Source organism: Taeniopygia guttata, chromosome 1A (genome assembly GCF_048771995.1).
Source record: "Taeniopygia guttata chromosome 1A, bTaeGut7.mat, whole genome shotgun sequence".
Classification (NCBI taxonomy): Eukaryota; Metazoa; Chordata; class Aves; order Passeriformes; family Estrildidae; genus Taeniopygia; species Taeniopygia guttata.
Window position 1 is genome coordinate 32,396,139 of NC_133025.1, and position 20,181 is coordinate 32,416,319.

The 20,181-nt window shown below is 38.8% G+C and overlaps 1 protein-coding gene across 2 annotated transcripts in view; it reads left to right on the forward strand.

Moving 5' to 3' along the window:
- Window positions 1–3,025: 3,025 nt before the first annotated feature.
- TBK1 (TANK binding kinase 1) overlaps window positions 3,026–20,181 on the forward strand; it is a 28,334-nt gene continuing 11,178 nt past the window's right edge. For both annotated transcript variants that reach the window (XM_004176090.6, XM_072922725.1), the window contains exons 1-11: window positions 3,026–3,157; window positions 7,063–7,183; window positions 8,880–9,020; window positions 9,840–9,969; window positions 10,541–10,722; window positions 11,527–11,687; window positions 13,562–13,672; window positions 15,402–15,581; window positions 17,093–17,289; window positions 18,469–18,527; window positions 19,680–19,771. In XM_004176090.6, the coding sequence (XP_004176138.4) occupies window positions 7,097–7,183; window positions 8,880–9,020; window positions 9,840–9,969; window positions 10,541–10,722; window positions 11,527–11,687; window positions 13,562–13,672; window positions 15,402–15,581; window positions 17,093–17,289; window positions 18,469–18,527; window positions 19,680–19,771 (1,340 nt within the window). In that variant the 5' untranslated portion in view covers window positions 3,026–3,157; window positions 7,063–7,096. The remainder of the gene's footprint in view (window positions 3,158–7,062; window positions 7,184–8,879; window positions 9,021–9,839; window positions 9,970–10,540; window positions 10,723–11,526; window positions 11,688–13,561; window positions 13,673–15,401; window positions 15,582–17,092; window positions 17,290–18,468; window positions 18,528–19,679; window positions 19,772–20,181) is intronic.

Consider the following 20,181-nt stretch of genomic DNA (forward strand, 5'->3'; position numbering starts at 1 on the left):
AGCTACTGCATTCTGGCTGTTACATCTGAGTGGCACCTGGCAATTTTTCTGGTGCTTAGGTAATAAATTATATTGCTGCCTTGCATGTGGAAGATGCTGGCAGGAAGAATTGCATTCACTGTGGTATTTCAGTAGCATCAATGGTCTATACAGTGATTTCTAGTAGAATGCTGCTACTTCTATTTTTTAAGTTCTGTAACATGACAGGTTTTTATAACTATCTCATAGGGGCAGGGGAAAGTTTGAGTCTTGCCATACATGGGATTTATAATACTTTCCTCATGAACTAATGTCCATAGTAAAAAGCTGACTTAGCTCTAGTGTAATCAGATGAGCATTTTTCCTGGACTCCAGTGCTGTATTCTTCATTCACTTTAATTGAAAAATAAATGGGAATGTGGGTCAGAAGCAGCTCCAGGATCAGAGCAGGGTAATGTCTTGAGCATAATACTGCCATTCTGATTTTTTACTGAGGGAAGAAAGTACGTTCACTACCTTCAATAGGACAGTATTACTTTTGTAAGATTTTGTTCCTGATTTATACGTGTTTAATCAAAAGTTTCTTGTTAATTGATTTGTTGTATCACAGAATGTGTGCTTGTTGTGCTGTTCGTATTTCCTAGTTTCACAGTACTGTTTCCCTCCCTTTGCTACCATACCAATGCTCCATTTCATTTTCTCCCATAGCACTAGAAGCCTTCCCTCTCTGACTTGGTGCTTTCCAGGTGTTGCTGTTCACCTGTGCCTCCCCAGCACAAAGGCTGCACCCCTGACACTGCAGATATGGCTGAGGATTTACCGTCAGTGTTCTGTGTCTGTCTTGGCCTCCTGTCCCACAGTTACAGCAGATTATGAAGTGAACAATAAAGCTGTTTGTTTTTATATTGAATTAGGGTTTTGCCTTCTCAAGTAAGGGCAGTGCTGGGATGAGTAGGCTGTTACAAATTATACCCTCATGAGGAAAACCTTTAATCTGGCCTCTGTCTAGAGACTCTTTTCCTTCCTCAACCCCACCATCCTTCACCATTTTTTAGGTCCCTTTGTGCCAAATCTGGAGCTCATCTGTGCCCATAATCAGCTATCCAGGAAGCTGAAGCAGCAGAAACACTTCCCCCTCACAGTGTGTTGCCTGCTCTGGTGGTGGCAGGTGAGAACAGATAGAAAGCAGAGTGTGCCAAGTGTAGAATAGGGCTGTGTGTGGCACCCATTATGTGGGCGTGCCTCTATTATAAACTTGTACCCTGCCCTCCCATCCATCACTGAATGAGTGTCCTATAGGATGAGTAGTCTGGATCTTCAGAGAACGTAGGTTGGTTCAGCTTGAAGAATTAAAAAAGGATTGTTTAGTTTTGTATACTGTGACTGTTCAATCAGCATACTGTCCTGTCAGGGCTTATCCAATGTGAGCTGTAAAGCAGCACCTGTGGGCTACTTTCTCTATCTTTTGCCTAACATGTAATCACTGATTCTGGCTACAAGCAGGTTGTTTTTTGTTGTTATTTCCTTTAGTGGTGTAGATGGCAGGTCTGCAGCTGCTATATCACAGTTGGGTTTGTGGTGATATGCAGTGCCTAGTAATAATCTTTGCAAAGAATCAAGATGTAGAAAGGCTGGGTGCCACTGCATCTGAGATACTCTAGGTTTTAAGTAAACAAAGTCCTGGGGAACCTGGTCTGAAGTCAGCATTGACACTGTTTTGAGCAGGTGACTGGACCAGAGACCTCATCCATCCTGAATGAGACTATGATTTAAGACATCCAGTTCTATTAAGCATCATCAGACTTAACTAACAGTTTCATTTTATTCAAAAGCAGAAGCAAATACATATTCATAAAGAAAAGTTCATAGGCATTTCCTGATTCTGTGGGGGCCCTTGTTAAAATCCATATTAACGATGTGATGAACATTTCTGAAGAAAACAAAGCTGGCTCATGGGTATGTTGCTGACAAAAAATATAGCTGGGTACAGAGGAAACGGTAACAGAAATAATCCATGTAACTTCTGAGGACCACTGCAGTGTTTTGAAAGATGCAAGGACAGAACGCAAATGCAATAGGGAACCACCCCCTCTACAATACAGCATTATAAAGCAAAGTTCAGATGCCAACAAATGGGGAACATAAATTAAGCATTTTTATTAAGACCATAAAGGCATCAAAGTAAATTTATCAGTTTCACTACGAATAATTTGGAAAACCCTTAGTGGCCTGTAACAAGTGAAGCAGAGAACGCCTGAATTTGTCATAAAATTTATGGAAGGTAAGATAGTAACAACAAAGAAAGCCTGTGAGCAAGAGGCTGCTGTCAGTTCCTCAAGAGGAGATACTTCCAAGGTTTGGGAAGATGGCAACTCTAAGCAGGAAATACAGAGCATCAAAAGAGGGATCGTCTTGGAAGGGAAAAAAAAAATCTTTTCACTATTTTAATAGCTATATACCCACTATAATTAGGATCAGATTACATTATGCATAAATTATAAAGCTATCAATATTTCATTATACAGATCATTTACTGGAACAGCAACATTACCAGACAGAGAAAAAACACATAGCAAGGGATAAATCAACCGAGATGATGAAATGTTTAAAACATTTCAGTAACAATTGAGCGGGAGCAGTGATGTGAAAACTGCCACGATTTCGTAAGGTTTTAACAAGGTGAAACAGAGAGAAATTACATGGGGCAAGAAGACATTTCTCCTGCGTATGCCTTGAGCCCCGTGGGGAGGCGGCGGTCCCACAGCTCCGGCTCCGCGGTCGGAGCGGGGGCAGAGGCAGCTCCGGGGAGCCGAAGAAGCGAAACCTCCGCCGGACCGATTACGCAGCAAAAAAATCACCACGGAGCCCTCCCCGGAAACGCTCTGAGCCCGTTGGGAACATCGCGCCAGCGAAAACACCCGGAGTGACCACTTTTATCCAACATTCCACTCCCACTTTCCCATGTTTCCCAGATATTTTCCCATCTCGCGGTCCCATGCCTCCGGGGTGAGCGGCGCAGCCTGGCCCCAGCGCCCGAGGTGCCCGCGCAGGCCCCGCCGGGCGTGGAGGGCGCGGCGGCCGCGCCGCCCGGGCGGTGCCCGGCCCGCTCCGCCCCCCCGCGCCGCGGCAGGAAGCCGGAAGCGGCCGGGGCGCTGGGCAGGCCGGCGGGAGGCGGCTGGTGCGTGGGGCTGCGGAGCTGGGCAGGGCGGGCTCGGGGGTGGCCGCGGAGGGCCGGGCAGAGGTGGCAGCGCCGGCCGAGTGCCCTCGCCGCCACCGCGCCGGTGCCGAGGGAACGCGGCGGCCGCGGGCGCGATGGTTTCAGTTTCCCGGGAGGCGGCGGGGCCTTGGCAGGAGCTGCCGGGTCGCAGGCGGCGGCGGCGCGCCCCGAGGAGGCGGCGGGCCCGGCCGTGCCGTCCGGGAGGGACGAGGCGCGGCCGGCCCGGGGCCTCTGCGGCGTGCCCGGGGCCCGCTGACTTCTGTCCCCGTGAATGTGCCTGAGGAAGCGGTGACGCCTTTGTGGCTGTAGGAGTCGCTAAAGTTTTACGTCGGGAATCTCGTCCTGCCGTGGGGATGAGTCCCGGTGCTGTGCCTGCCCGCTCCCCGCCGAGACAGGGACGTGGCCCTCCGCTGGTTTCCAGGAGCTGCAGTCCCAGACAGGCCGAGTCCTCTGCCTGCATTACGGGCTGGACGTGCCTAGAGTAGGGGTGATGAGCAGCGCTGGAGCCAGGCTTGCCTTTTTTTTTGTGTGCCTTTGGAAGAATGTTCGGGTTCAAGCAGCACCGTGTGTGGCCAAGGGCAGGGTGTTTCCATGATTGAGATGCCAGCTGCTGGACTGGAAACTCCCTAAGGAGGTTCCTACAGGGGTAGGAAGCAGGAGCTTTAGTAGGAGAAACTTACTTTCTAAGCTTTGAGAGAGAGCATACAGGGGAGTATAAAGCGTTAATAGTTAACAGACTGTGAATAACATTTATTTGGAACCTCAGCACCTTGCCTGTTGGCTTTGGCGGCATGTAGAATCTTGCCTGTAAACAGAAAGAGCCATCACTTAAACTTCAGCATCTGTCCCTGCTTGCCTGGCAAAGTTGTATATTGCAGCTGTCAACAGGGGAGCTATACCTGCTTTGTGTGCTTATCCCATATGCCTGAGGTAGCAGAAAATCTCTTCCTATTAATTAGAAGCGGTCAGTGCTCCTGCTTCAAAGCATTGGGAGTTTTAAAAAAACTGCATTAGCGATACAGTCTTTTTTTATTATGATCCCCTCTGCTAATAAATTAAAAGAGTAGTAGCATGACCAGAAGCAAAAAAATCTTCAATAAAAAACACCTAAAAAGCAGCCCCCAAGCCCCTGAAATACTAATGAGTCATGGGGAACAATAAATCTAAACTGCTAGGTGGAGAGATTTCTTTAGATGTACAGGAGGAGCTTTTGACTTCTCTAATACCAGACTCAGTGACCGTAAGTGAGATGTGAAGAAATAGAAAGTTCAGCATTAAGTCTAGTGACAGATAAGTCATACAGTTAAAACTTTCTTTTTTTTTTTAAATTATTTTTTATTTTAATAGTAACTTGATTTAGGAATATAGTGGAAGAAATGAAAAGTTGAAATGCTGAGTATTTAGCAAAGATCAGTTATGACTTTTTTAGAGAACACAGAGTATTAAAGGAGGCCTAACTTATTTGATGTAATTATTATAATTTGAAAGTTAAAGCTGAATGAAACATTATACCTTAAGAGTGAAGACTGCCAAAAAGAGTGTACCCTTTTAACAAAAAAAGGCTAATAGTGCAATACGGACTTTGTTTTGCTACATAATATGTACCCTGGGATTAATATTGCTATATTTATAATTTTAAGAGTGAAAAAACACCACACCTTGAGAATCCATTAAATGACTTTCTGGTCTGGGGTTATTCTTAATATCCACTGAATGATACTGAAGATCATCGGTTGCAATCATGTTCTTTGTTTTTTCATCCATTGACCTTTGTGCATATTTAATTATAGAGTAAGAAGGTAAAGAAAAAGAGCTGATCTTGTACATAAGCTACCTCATCTTTATTAATTTTGGGAAGTGTAATAATAATTCAGTCTCTTGATGGACTGCTAATTTTTGGGTTTATTTGAATAGATTTGATGATGAATTTCTGTGCATTTTCTGTCTGATTAGAAAGGATTCTTTATGTTTCTGCGTTTTGCAATGAGTCTATGAATGTTGTTTTGAAGTAAATCGCCAAATACATGCTTACTGGTAATGTGCCAGCTGGCCTGTTTGAAGCAGGGGTTTAATTATGAGAGGAATGTTTTAGCTTGAAGATTTTACAGATGGTTTACAGAGCAGGCTGTGCATTATTTCTTTGAAACCTCTCTTCCGTACCTTCTGTGTTTGCATTGTAGATAGCTCATTGGCGTCTGCAGTAGTTGCCCAATGGGAGAAGTCATTCTACATTTGCAAATTGTCTTGTCAGAGTTAACCAAGAATTGTCAGGGTTGGGAATGGGGTGTTAGAGGGGTTTTTTGTTGTCTAAATTTGATACAAAACCTTTGTCCCTTACAGAGGCGTTAAGAACTTTATCTAGATTTTGCAAATGGCATTGCTGCATGACTCTCAATTAACTGTAAAATAATGTCCGGTCTTTGCTTTGTGTCTTTGCATTCTGTACGCTACATGTCATTACTTGGATGTTTTGAGACAGCTTTGCAAGAAGCGTCACATCTCACGTAAGCGAACAGCTACAGGAAAGCGTGCAGTCTGCAGTCAGTGCGGGTAGAGCGGTGTGCTCGGGTGGTGAGAACACGTCTGTGCCCGGCAGGACGGGAGCAGGGCGCGGGGTGCGCTCCCGCTGCTGCCGGGGCCGGCGGGGAGAGCGGCGCTGCCCTGCGGTGCGCGCCGGGAGGCTCCTGTGCCGCCTGGGCACCAGGGAGCTCTCAGAAAGTGCCAGTCAGCTTCTGGTAACCGATAAGGGAATTTCTGTCATGCCTCTTATTCAACAGTTACAGGAAAGGCTTCTTGCTTTGAGTATAGTCAGCAGTTTCCTGTCACCTGTCACGTGCAAGTAACATGCAGTGTCCCTGCCAAGCTGAGCAAAGACTTCACTGTAGGAGCTTCCCTGGTCCAGTTGCCATTTTGCTGTGGAGATTCTTTAGGTGTGGGAAGCTCCATCTTTGATTTTATAGCCTTTTGCTAGGGTTTAATGGCAAAATCAATGTGTTAATTGAATCAAAAAATAAGGGGTATGCACCTGCAGCTCCTGCTGTTTTGGCAAACAGGAAAAGCTGGCAGTTCTAATGTTCTATTTTATGTTAATAATTTTAATTTAATCAATTGTTTTTTCCTCTTTCTTTTGAATCTGTGAAGATCCAAGTACTTGACAGTTCATATGTCAGGAAGGGTGGGGAGGCCAGGCTGTCTCTGTAGATGTGACATACCCAATATGATATTTTAGAAGTGAGAGAAATGTCCCTTAATTTCTTTCAATAGTAATTGCTGGCTCTTGCGAGTGGATGAAAATGCTTGTGATAATGGTGACTTTTTTTGAGCTCATGTAAAAGTAGTTTTTTGTGTGTTGTTAGTCCAGCTCCTTTATGGTTCTATCGAAATACAACTTCCAGAGCCAAAGTAATGTAAAATATCTGTATACATATCTGCCATCATCTCTTATGTTTGTTCTTTGACATAAGTACAGAATAATCGAATTCAATTACAGATCTTGCTTAACTTTAGAAGACCTTGTGCACGTGTTTTTGCCTCTTCTCTATGAATTTTGTTACTTGATTATTTCAACACCATGCACAAGAGATTATAAAATTTTCACCTTTCCAGTTGATCTTTCAAACAAAGTTTGGGGAATACAGACCTTAAATGCAGAGTGGTGTTGTGTGAATAGCATTAGTTTTGATTGTTTGGCTTATTTTTGTTTCTATGTTTCACCTCTTATTCTTCTACTTGGTTGTTCTTCATTCTCCGTGTCTTGGGAATTACAGTTGGGGTTTGCACATTTGTATTTCCTTCTAATTTAAATAAGTCCCTTTCATGTATTTTACTAAATTATAATTCAGTGTATTGAACCTTCTGTTTTTAAGGTGAAAAAGAAAACTGTCTGATCAAAAAGCAAAGATGCAGAGCACTTCAAATTACCTCTGGCTGTTGTCTGACATTCTAGGACAGGGAGCGACTGCAAATGTTTTCCGGGGGCGACAGAAGGTTTGTGAGGAATTTTCATATGCAAGTAGTATCATGAAATTAACGAAAAAAGATCAAGATTTAGGCCTAAAGCAAATGAAATGTGTCTGTCTAATTAGTCATTCTTTGTTTTTCATTTTTAGTATTTGTCCATTGAATTAAGAGTTCTGTCGTTAGATTTCTAAGGATTTGTTCTTAATGTTGTAGTATTTTTCCTTGTAAAATATTAGCTGTTAGTAATTCTTCATTCCTTTTTCTTCAGTTTTATGGAAAAAAAAATAAACCTTTTTCAAGAATTTGAATAGAAAAAAATGACCTACTAGTTTCTATTACATGATCCTATTATATGTGTCTTTGTTAAACTGTCTTTTCATTGGTTTTTAGCTGTTCTTTTAAAATCTGTTTTGGTAATTTTTATTATTTTACGTGAAATATTGTTATTGTAGTGGATGAAGCTGTTGTTAGTTGTTGTGTGTAAGTCAATGCTTTTTAAATGTCTTCTTGGTGACATGCCTTAAGTAATCAGTGCAAAATAGTATTTTTTTGCCATGAAAATGATACAGTGAAGTGTATTTTGCAACTTGAGTGAGGGGTTAAGAGGACCTTACTTATGTAGGTCATTCATTGTATTTCACAAAGCAAAGATAAGTATAGTTGTGAAAGTTGCCTTACAGAAATGACAGTCTGTGTGAAATCAATACAAAGTGATTTGTAAGATACATTGTTTCTGTGTTCCACATACAAGTGTGAAACAGCATTAAGCAATAATTTAGCAGTTAATTGTGGTTTTCTGGGTAAGTGAATTTCAACACAGAATGATTCCCTGTAAACCATGGTTGCACCTGTCATCACCCTCACTAGTCTGAGCCTGTGACCTGCAGCTCATTGCCACAGGAGAAAGCTTTTCTGGGCACCAGTAGTGCATGTGAGTGTGCTGTAAAGTACTTCCTTTGCTTGTCTAAGCACAGGAAGGCTGTGTCCTTAGAAATAATCTTTTGCACAAACTGCTAGTGCAAGCTTATTCCTAGAGTGGGCACAGGAAGATGCTTTGCCCTGAGAGGAACAGGAGATGTGATACCAGCTGGTGGCATTGTTGCCTGAGCATGCTGGGGCTTAGTCCCTCTGGAGAACTTAAGTCTGATTAAGCTCATGATTGTGCTCCTCACACTTACTATGTGGGTTTGAACTACTTTGGGATTTTACAGGAATGTCATGTAGTGCTTGAAACTGCCTTTGAAAAAAACAAAATACCGGTTTATCAATATAAACAGAACAGTAAAGAAAGAGAGAGCAACATTCAGCTACCAGAAATTGTCATTTAACTTAAGCAAGCCAAGTATGTGCGTGCCTCTCATTGGTTAGTGCAAGTAACTCTTGCTGAAAAAATATTTTTCAGCTAAGTTTAGGAGTAATTCTTAAATGTGTAACCTTTCTTATACTAACTCATCTTTTTTTTTAAGAACACTTAGATTTTGTGATCTAATGAGTTTCCATTTGGCTAGTCTGTTTGGTTCTGGTCTATATTAAACTAATGCAATTTTATTTTTTTAGCAGAAATTTTATTTCCATCTTAGCACAAAGTAGTATTTTGAAATATTTCTAGTTTGATTATACTCACATGTACAATAGAAAATTTCAAAATGATTGGATAATGTCTGTGTGTACATTTACAATCTTTTGCTTCTGTTTGATGAATAGTTTTGTTTGTTTTCAACAGAAAACTGGGGATTTATATGCTGTCAAAGTATTTAACAGTATAAGTTTCCTTCGTCCTGTGGATGTTCAGATGCGAGAGTTTGAAGTATTGAAGAAACTAAATCATAAGAACATTGTCAAATTGTTTGCCATTGAGGAAGAGGTAATGAATTGTTGTGATCTGATCTGGAGGTAACTGCAGTAACTGGTTTTTTGGTTTTTCTGCAACTGTAGAGTGTATAGTTACATATTTAAAGAATGGTAACATATATGATGATACAAATACTCCCACCCAACCACCACCATATTTTGATTTTCTTCCTTCTTTGTTGTTGTTGTTACTGTAAGAAAGAATATGCTTGCTTTCAGTAGGTGAAACACCTTCAGTGTGTAGGCTCAGGTAATGAATCTTATCTCAAGAAGCCACTGTCCTGACTTTTATCTTGAATAAGGATTTTTAAGGTATCTACGTGTATTAATAGTTGAATAATGCAACTGTTTATAGTTGAAGGTGTTTCAGTAATGCTGACAATTTTATGCCTTTCCTTTGCAACCAACTGAAATGATGACATAGGATACTATTATACAGTAGTATAATAGTGTAAATTGGAGCAGTGAACTGAAACTGAGACTGATGAGTTGAAATGACCCAGATGATGAAATGAGTAAAGAAGGATAGTTGATATTCTCAGCACTAGTGGTGTGTAGTTTCTCATTTGTCCACCTGTCAATACTGCTGTCAACCTGCTAGTGCGTAGAATTTGAGGCTTTCTTAGTTATTTTCCCCTCTCCAAGTTGGCATACATGAAACAATATAAAAATCCACCTGCACTTCTTTTGAATATCAGCAGAATGGAAATTATGATATAACTATAGATTTTACTTTTCTTTTTTGAAAGTAAGATCTTGTGGTTATAGGTCGTTTCTGACATTGGTGTCACTATAGTCAGAGTCTTATTCACTTTTTGATTTTTTTTTTCAGACAACTACTAGACACAAAGTACTAGTTATGGAATTTTGTCCATGTGGGAGTTTGTACACAGTTTTAGAGGAGCCGTCTAATGCCTTTGGTTTGCCAGAGTCTGAGTTCTTAATTGTTTTGAGAGATGTGGGTATGTAGATTTAGCTCTTTGGTCTAATTTGTTGACTGAAACAATCTCATACTTGTTTTGTTTGTCTTGAAACAACAAGAGACAAATTTAAATGACTGTCAACTAATTGAGCGAATTAATATGGTCATATGGAATCACATATTTATATCTCTGTTGATATGGGTATATGCATTAAGAAGCCATTTCTGTGTAAAGTATTGATGTAATTTTTATTCTTTATTTCAAGATTATTTTTCACATATTGAATAGGCTTCTAGTGATAATTTCAGAAGAGTTAATTAGAAAAATAATATGGTTTATCTGTGTTTGCCTACTATAAAATTTCCCTCCTAATTTACCTGCTATAAAAATTACTTTATGGGAAAGATGTTACTGAGAGCAAGAAATGCTGTAATTTAGCTGTTTGGAAAGAAAAAAAAGCAATCTGTGGTCATAGTCTTTCTGTTAATTAAGTGTCCCTTCTCATTCCCATTTCCCAATGAGAACTTCTTATCATCAGTTACAATTCGGTGTTTGCACAGTCTGTGTCACAGTGTGTACATGAATTCTGTATTTATTTTTTCAATTGAAGTGGCTGGGATGAATCATCTCCGTGAGAATGGAATAGTGCACCGTGACATCAAGCCAGGCAATATAATGCGTGTTATAGGTGAAGATGGGCAGTCTGTTTACAAACTTACAGATTTTGGTGCAGCAAGAGAACTTGAAGATGATGAACAATTTGTTTCTCTCTATGGCACAGAAGAGTATTTAGTAAGCCCATATAATTTAATTTTCTCTTGAGTATATGTTTGAAGCCTGAGGCCGTTCATGATTATAGTTGAATAGGTCAAGGTCAGGTTATTGGGAATTAATATTTAAACCTTTGTATTACAATTGTTTTTGTAAATTTCCACCAGACTTTTTTACATTGGGTCATGCTATCTTCTGCTGATGTAGATACATCAGCCTTGAAATAATTTCCAGGTCCAGCTTTAACTGCCCTTGTGTGAAAGGAGGAAAAATGATATTTTAGTTATGAATATATTTGCCTTTATCTCTGTAGATATGTTTTAGTTTGTGTTTGAGCTACTTAGGTGACACTAGGTGTAGTTAAGGTTCATGTGAAACCTTGGCTAACCAAAGAGATACAGGTAGAGAAGTATCAAGAAAGCACCTTAGTATGATTTTCTTCCTGACATGTTTTTCCACATGTGAATCATAACTGATACTCTCCTCTGCTATGGATCTTTTTTCCACTTAGTTTCTGGTGTTTCAAAATCATTTGGAGGAATACTGAATTTCTACACTTTTTTGGTGGTTTTTATACTAGTATTTACTCTTCAGCTGAATTTTAAAGTATTTTTTGCAAACTTTTTAATAAAAGTGGTAGTCATACCTAGGAATATGGTGATGTTTGTCAGAATAGCTTAAGCAACTTCTATGATACAAGCAAGCTTTTCTTTTTTAAAAAACTGAAAGTTTAGTCTGAAAAAATCACCTTGCTGTGAAAGGATAGATTGGGGTTTTTCTTTATAAAGTCTCATGAAGCAATTGTAACTTTTTTTTTCTCTTTAGCATCCTGATATGTATGAGCGAGCAGTTTTGAGAAAAGAGCATCAGAAAAAGTATGGAGCAACAGTTGATCTATGGAGCATAGGGGTGACCTTTTACCATGCTGCAACAGGGAGTTTGCCTTTCCGACCTTTTGAAGGACCTCGTAGAAACAAGGAAGTGATGTAGGTAATTTAGAAGGAGAATTTTATCTGTTGGTAAATTAAATCGGCCCTTGAAATGCTTTTTACCAATGAATCCTACACACATGTAGTAAACTTTAAAACTGTGAAAATATTTAAGGAAATGCACTCTCTTGTTGTGGTATAACACCAGTAGGCAGCTGAACATCACACAGCTCTTTACTCACTCCTCTGTAGTGGGGTAGGGAAGAGAATTTTAAGGGTGAAAGTGCAAAAACTCATAGGTTGAGTTAAAGACAGTTTAATTAATAAAAAAAAAGCTCCATGGTGAACAGCAACCCTTGCCTCTTAAACCCAAAGGGAAACAAAACCAAGAAAAACAAGTAATGCAGAAAAATCCACAGTTGCTCACAAGTAGTCAACTGATGCGCAGTCAGTCCCTGATCAAATGCACCCTGGCAAATTCTTCCCCACCTCCTCCTTAGCTTCTGTCGCTGAGCAGTATGGTTTGGAATATCCCTTGGGTCAGCTGTCCTCCTGTATTCCCTTCCAACTTCTTGCCTGCTCCCCAGCCTACTTGCTGGTGGAGCAGTAGAAAAGTAGAATAGGCCATGATGCTATGTAAGCACTGCTCAGTAATGGCTAAACATGCCTGTTATTGACACTGTTTTGGTCACAAATCCAAAACATGGTACCATACACTACTATGAAGGAACTTAGCTCTATTCCAGCCAAAATCAGTAGAAACATTCTGCTTCAACAAGGATTTTACTGTGTGGCACCTTAAGATCTGAATTAAGCATTTAAATTGAGAAAGACCTGAATTGAGCTCCCCCAAAATACTGGTGTTTTTCCACTCGTATTTCTTTCAGCATGGCACTAGGCTGGTCTGTTGCACTGCTGTTTATATGACTTGGATACTCAAGCAAAATTATGGTATTCTGAAATAGGGTTTCAGTGCTGCAATTTTTTGTTGTCCTTTAAATGATGGTCTTACCCAGCAGTCTTGAAACGGATGTGCTATGAAAGAGACTGACATTTGAGTAGTATAGTTGTGGACTGCAGATGAAGATAATAGGGATGGCTCCTGAATGGAAAACAGAAGATATGCTATGATGTGACAATTGTATTAATATCTTGTTTCAGCTTAGACTGATTCTAGTTTGTTTTGCTTTGTGTTGCATTTTAAGAATAAAGCACGGTGATACTTGCAACCTCTAACACATCAATAACACCTCTGTTCTGATGCTCTATGTAAAACTGACTCCAGTTTTCTTAGTTGAAGAAATTGTCCATCTTGTGATTTTTTTCACATAAGAATTCTTGCTGTAGCTGCTTGAGAGATGTTTTATATGCATCTTGTTTTCCAGGAAGAGAAAGCACAACTGAAATATTCTGTTGCCAAAAGTCTGTTGATCCTCATTTGTTTCATGAAAAATTTGAGAAATAGTGGCCTGTGCAATACAAAGTTAAACAATGCCAAATTATGTCCAGATTTCTGGATGTTCCTTCTTGATGCCCAAGCCACTTTGTGGTGGCTAAATGTTCTCTGTTGCTGTGGAACATGCTAGAAGTTAGCATGGTAATGTGTAAATTGAACTAAATTGACTTTGATTAATTAACTCTTGTGAAAACCTTTGGTTTCCTTTAGTGTGCTGGAAATATCTCCAGAAGTTTTCCCCAAGGCTGAGGTAGACAAAGTTGATTCTGCAGCATAGCTTTTTGTTCTTTATTCTTTTAGCGCTGCTCTGCCAGCTTGTAAATGAAGCTTCCTAATTATCGTACCGTCTACAAATTTAGGCCAACCTGTCATTTAAATTTGCATTTTTGCTGCCCCTTTGAGGATTAGTTACTCAACCTATGTATGTATAAGAGGTAGTAGTTGAGGTTTCCATTATTTTTGTAATGTATTGCAGGTATAAAATAATCACTGGAAAGCCTTCTGGTGCTATTTCTGGAATACAGAAAGCGGAAAATGGACCTATTGAGTGGAGTTGGGAGATGCCTGTTTCTTGTAGCCTTTCAAAGTAAGTTTGAACTTAGAAATGTTCATAAACTATTTCAATGTCACTTGATTTGGCTTTTCCAGTTATTTTCTGGGATTGTGTCCTTGGTGCAGAGATCTGACGCAGTTTTTTCTTTGAACTCTTCAGTACATCAGTACAGTCTGATATTTGGTTATGAAGTGTTTTTTTCCTTCCCATCTGTCCAAATAGTTGTATGTGCTAATTTACAAATGAGCACACCTGATGAGAAGAAATACTATTACTGCATTTTTTCCACCTTCAGGAATGAAGAATCAATAACTTTGATGGCCCTCAAGAATGTGACTTCAGACGTGAGAAAGATTAGGCAGTAGGAAGGAAATTATAAACAAAACAATCAGAAGCGTACTTTTTGCTAGGAAAAAGGTCATCAGTGCATTTTAACACATATTTGTATCTTTTCAATTTTATCATCATATTTTTGCTTCATATGTCCATAATATTCAGTAGGAAGAGCCATGGAAGATCTGATTTTGGTATAAATTTGAAAACACCTCCCATAACCAATTTACCTATTTTTCTTCCTGAGACTTCTTCCGTACTTTAAAGTTACTAATCTTTCATGGTAAAGGAGGAAATAATTTGTTTTATGAAGAGACCGTAGAAGCAAACTTTTCTGAAAGCCAAATATATGCATCCTTAAGGGGTGTGGAGTCAAAGTCTAGTTTATGTGAATTCATTACTTTAGAATGTGCAAAATTGCAATTTGTATGTGTTTTTCATGATACTGCTCATTTGTTCCTCTGCTTATTCTGTACAATTGAACTGCTTGAAATTATAAAGGAAGCAAATTTTTTCTCATTGAACGTCAGCTTACAGTAATACTTTTAAATAGCATTCAAACAGTATTCAGTGCTATAAGTTTAGTACTAAAGTGAGTTTGAACACAGGATCCACTAATCTCTAATGCAGTCAGCAGTGTGCTTGCAAGCCACTGCAGCTTGCTTCAGAATGTTACCAGTTCTGCTGGATTCGGGCTTGATGTGTACATAATGTTAAAATTTTTGGAGAAGTTGTTCATGGTAATGCACAAGTGGGATCCATAAAGTTCCTTACCATTCAGATGCTCAAGGTAGATATACAAGAAATTTAAGCCGACCTTTCTCCTAGAGCAGTAACAACTGTAAGGCAATGGGTAGCACAGTTTTTTTTGCGGCATTGAAGCTGCATATGCAGAGTACTTATTTAGCCCTATCTCAATCAGGATGAATTCTTAGTGTTGGCAGTTTAAATAATGAGTCTTTGCTAATCCAGCTGATTTTGATTGAAAGCAACATAGTGTGCTCACACAAGCATCACCACCAGTAAATCCTAAATGGCAGTAGCTTCCTTTAGTGATATATTGTGGTGTGTGGGGTGAGCTGGGTAGAATGCTGCTAGGGTGGCAGAAAGTGGCCTCAGCTCTACAAGGTAGACTCATAAAATTTTATGTAATTTTTGCAATGTGAGTGAAATTTCTCAAATACAAAAGAAAAACCTTGATGGTTAAATGTAAAAAGAAAACATTTAAAGTATGTGTATTAATGAGAAACAATGGACATTGCCATTGAACATTTTGTTGATCACTGTAGGAGAAAAGGTACTGACATATTCTTTAAGGGATAATAGATGTGTATACATGAGACAAGTCAAATTAATTATTGCAATTGGTTGCAAGTTAAAACATTCCAAGTAGAACCAAGTTGTTTCATCTCTTCCTGGTGTCCTCTAGGGGTCTGCAAGTACTGCTCACACCTGTCCTTGCGAATATTCTTGAAGCAGACCAGGAAAAATGCTGGGGATTTGACCAGTTTTTTGCAGAGACGAGTGACATACTGCACCGAATAATAATCCACATCTTTTCATTACAGCAGATGACCTTGCACAAGGTTTATATTCACAACTATAATACGTAAGTGTTCTCTCTATTTGCATTACTTTGCTCTTGTTCAGGCTAACAGCACTGATCACCAGTGACCTCAGATCACCAGTTACAAATTCAGTAGCCTGTGACCTCATGTCACCAGTGTCACAAATTCAGCAGCCCTCCTTGGCAGTTTATCTGAGGAAGTGAAAGGGTGCAATTCTCCTGCATAGTCATAGTGCATATAGAAACATGTTGATCAAAAATAAAGTCATTGAAGGTCAAATCAACTGATCTTAAACTTTTAGTGACAGAACACAGACATAATCCTTGATGTGTTAACAGTATGTCTGTTTTGAAAACAGAGGCCAACTCATTGCACATTTCTATACATTCCTTATTTTTGAAGTAGTTTTTAGAGACTGTATTCATCTCTTGCTCACCTTGTCCTCAAGCATACAAAATGCATACATTGTCTCTGGTGTAAAACTCTCACAGGGGTTCTGAACTGGTAATTGGTACAGTTTAGGATCCTGATTTGTGTGGGGTTCACTTTTTGACCATGAAGTGCTGATGTTAAAAGCTGTAAGACGTACAAACGTAAATGCCTTTTCTGTGCTGTATTACAGATAATACAGAGCACGTGTAAATTTCTAATACACATACTGATACATACTGTTATTTCATCAAACGTGTAAATACAGTTCTTCCCACTTCAATTTTTCTTTTCTATTCAATCACTTTTATTTTGAGAGAGCCTAAATGCTGTTTTTGCAGAGAAATCTTGCTTCTGATTTTTATTATAATTCACATATGTGATTATTTATAAACTACCTGTAGTATTAAGAAGCAATATTGTACTAGTGCTGCACAGGAGGCAAACTGGTCGTTCCTGTTAGTGTACTGAAGGTTTTTCTTCTTTGTGGGAGGTTTTGCTAGTTTAGTTTTTTGGTTGCTGTTGTGGCAGTAGGCTTTTGTGGTAGGGTTTTTTAGGGGGGAGAGGTATGATATTATTATGTGTTCTTATCCTTGTATCTGTTGATTGCTGTAAATAAAATTCCAAAGTGTCTTTGCTCTTCCTTATCACTGCTGTTTTAAAAAATACTCAGGCTATCTGTTAGCTTACTGGCTGAATTTAATTTTTTGACACGTAAAACACCAGACTCTGCTTTTGGAGAGACCATCCATCTCCTTTCAAGAAAAGGATATGCCAGAGAAAACTTAAGTAGGCTTCCTTCCTCTCGTCTGGTGTTGCCTGTTTTTACTGACCTTCAGACCAGAGCAATTTTGTTTAGACAGACGTGCTTTGGCAGATAATCAGAGGTAGAAAGGAAGTTTGATATTTTGCAGGAAATAGCTTTTATTTTTGTAACACAGCAACCTGGGATCTTAGGCACCATGCTACTGTTTTTTTACTTAAAAGTCAAGTGCTTAATGTGTAAACCCAGTTCTTAATTAACCAGAAATAAAAGCAATTTTTATTTAAATAATACAAAATCTGAATTGCTGAGCTATTGTACTGAGTCTAACTGCTACCAATTATATTGTTTGTATTATAGAGCTGCTATATTTCATGAGTTGGTCTACAAACAGACAAAAATACCATCTCAGAATCAAGAACTGATATATGAAGGTCGGCGCTTAATACTAGAGCCTGGCAGATTGGCACAGCACTTCCCCAGAACAACAGAGGAGAATCCTATCTTTGTAGTAAGCAGGGAGGCTGTGAACATTGTTGGACTAATCTATGAAGAAGGTATATAAAAGTAATTTCCCTTTTCTCACAGCTATCTTTTGTAAATAGTTGGGGTTACTTAATGTAATTGTTTTATGTCTGTTATGTCTTAGAAATAGTGTTGGAAATTTTCTATTGTTGGTATCTGAAGTTTTTTTCAAAACTGCTGAGTATCTGGAACATTTTTATAGAAACAGTAGGTGCTTGTAATGTTCCAAGTCCTTTGAACCCGAACATTAGTGTGCTAAGATGTAGTGGTGCTTATGGAGTTATGGACCTTTCTGAAGTATGACAGTTTAAACAAGTAGAAAGAAACATTATGGAAAGTAACTCAAAGCTGGTTCTTTTGTTCCATTATTCACTAAGTTGAAAGTCAAGTTTTACTTTTTTTTTTTTTATTTGTTGTGAATGTGGTTAGCCTTTGAGTTAACAGAGGAGGTCTTTACAATTTACATTTGCTCAGAGGATAAGGTAATACCATGACAGAGGGGTTAAAAAAAAGAAATTAAGGTTTAGAATTTCCATTTATCAATGTGAGGCTTTTAAAGGGGTCTATGCCGGAGCCCTTTTTTTATAATGGTGAGCTGGAGGACATGGCTGCAGTTGAGAGGTCAGTGTTGCTTTTGTCAGTATGTCCTAAATACTGACTGCTCTGGCCAGCTGGCACTCACACAGAGGTGCTGAAGAGCGTGGGTAGGTGAGCTGTTTGTGGAAGGATCAACAGGGCCTCTATATTGTGTCACAGAGCTTTCTGAAGGAGCCAGTGAGTGTGAAAACAAAGGAGATTCAGGTGATAGGGGCTACCTGAGGTTGGTGAAGTGCTGCCATTAAGAGCCTCAATGAAAATAAGCAACCATGTGATGAGAAAGGAATGGTCTCCTGTGTTGGCAAACATGGGGCTGAAGAACATAGAGAAACAGTTTGCTTTCTCAATGGAGAGAGATTGCAGGTGCAGACCTGCATGAATTCTGTGCTGTGCAGCATGTTCAGAAGTGAGTCTGGAAAAAGAAGGACAATTTGCTGAAGATACCGAGTTATTTAAAACAGTTAAGACAAAGGCTGGTTTTAAAGGAGTGCATGAGAACCCCATGATATTAAAAGGTATAAAAGCATTGTACAGGGTGGGGAGGGAAAACAATCTGAACTTTTGAAGTCTCTTCTCAAAAATAATAAAAAACAAACACTTGTTTTGTATTTCAGTTTTACTTCCTAAAGTACATCAACGTTACGATTTGGATGGGGATGCCAGTATGGCTAAAGTGAGTAATTACCATTTTATGTTATATATCTGTCTTGGATAATGATACTGAAATGAAAACTACTTACATTTCAAATTAATAATGTTAATAAAACTATTTTAGTATGCTAATGAGGATTCTGATTGATAGAAATATATTTAATAACAAAGGATTGAAAAGTATATTACACCTGTACTTTGTATGCAAAATATGGTTTGGGTTTTGGTTTTTTTTTTTTAAAAAAAACTAAACCCAAAGTCCAGTCTTCTAAATTCAATGTGTTCTGTTACTGTATAATTCAGTGCTTGTGGGGAAAGGATCCTGACATTGTGTAGTCCTGAAGTTACTTAGAAGCTTCATAACTTCTAATGGTACAAAATTTAACATTAGAAAAAGTAACTCTTGCTCAATAGAGAGGAGTCTCTAGGACTCTGCAGAGGGTGGAATTTCTGTTGCCTCTTAAAAACTTTCAGAATCTGTGGGAGACAAGTAAAAGATGTTGCATTCTTTTGGTTGTTTTTCTAAAACTACTGAATGTATGCACAGCCATGCTTGACTTCATGACAACCATTTATTTTTGTGAAATACTGACTGCTGAGGAGCCTTCTATTCAGACATGGTAGTCCTGAAAATGTATGCCCCTTTAAGTACCAGTAATCTTGAAAATTAATAAACAGAAGAGCATCAGTTGATACTAATTATTTAAAGTATTTTAAATTATAATATCTGAAACTTTGTTCTCAATTCTAAATAACACAGCAATCTTGTAAGTGGAATTGGGTAAATTAAGAGAATCTCTAGCCTTACAATTAAAAAAGGGTCAGTTTTTACAAGTTCCTTTTAATGCATGTGCTTGATTCCTAAAATATTGAAGAAATGTATGTGTAACTTTGACAGAAATAGTAAGTTGCATCATTTTTGTTTGTGAGATTTGTTTTCATCCCTAACAGGTGCTTCAGCATTACTGGAAAACCCATGTTTAGCTCTGCGCAGCTTCATAATGTCCGTTTGGTTGTTGCCTGACTAAAACTTAGGCCAAGTTACACATTTTAAACTATCATCCTCATGTTGCTTTCTTTTACTAATCTGTGTTGCTTTGTTGTGATGTATTGTCTTGAAGCAAATGTTAAGAGGATGCCAGATCAGTACTTACGCTGGGTTTTTTTCCTCCAGGCAGTGACAGGTATTGTATGTTATGCCTGTAGAGTTGCCAGTTCTTTGCTACTTTACCAGGAGCTGATGCGAAAAGGAATTCGATGGCTAATGTAAGCAACTGATTGCATTTCATCGTGCTTTTTTTTTTTTTTTTTTAATAGAGATATGCCTTGATTATCAATACATAATTCTGTAATCTCTTGATATCTTGGGAGGTTTTGGTTATCCATGAGTAAGGGTAGGCTGTATTTCTCTCTTTTTCCTGTCATTAGGGAAACTAATTTTTTTTTTTAATAATTAAAGTTAAGGTGTTTGCAAATTTACTTTCGTCTGTGTATAATTTAAGTCTAACTTCTGGTAACATGCAGATGGAATTGAACAGCTTGCACAAGGTATTTTTATGAGATTATGTTAATGCATCTCTAACTGAAAACAATTCCTCCTGGCTGTTATTGCTGCAGGTGTATTACTATATTACTGATTGCTGGTAGGATGGCAGTTGAATACTTATGTTACAGAC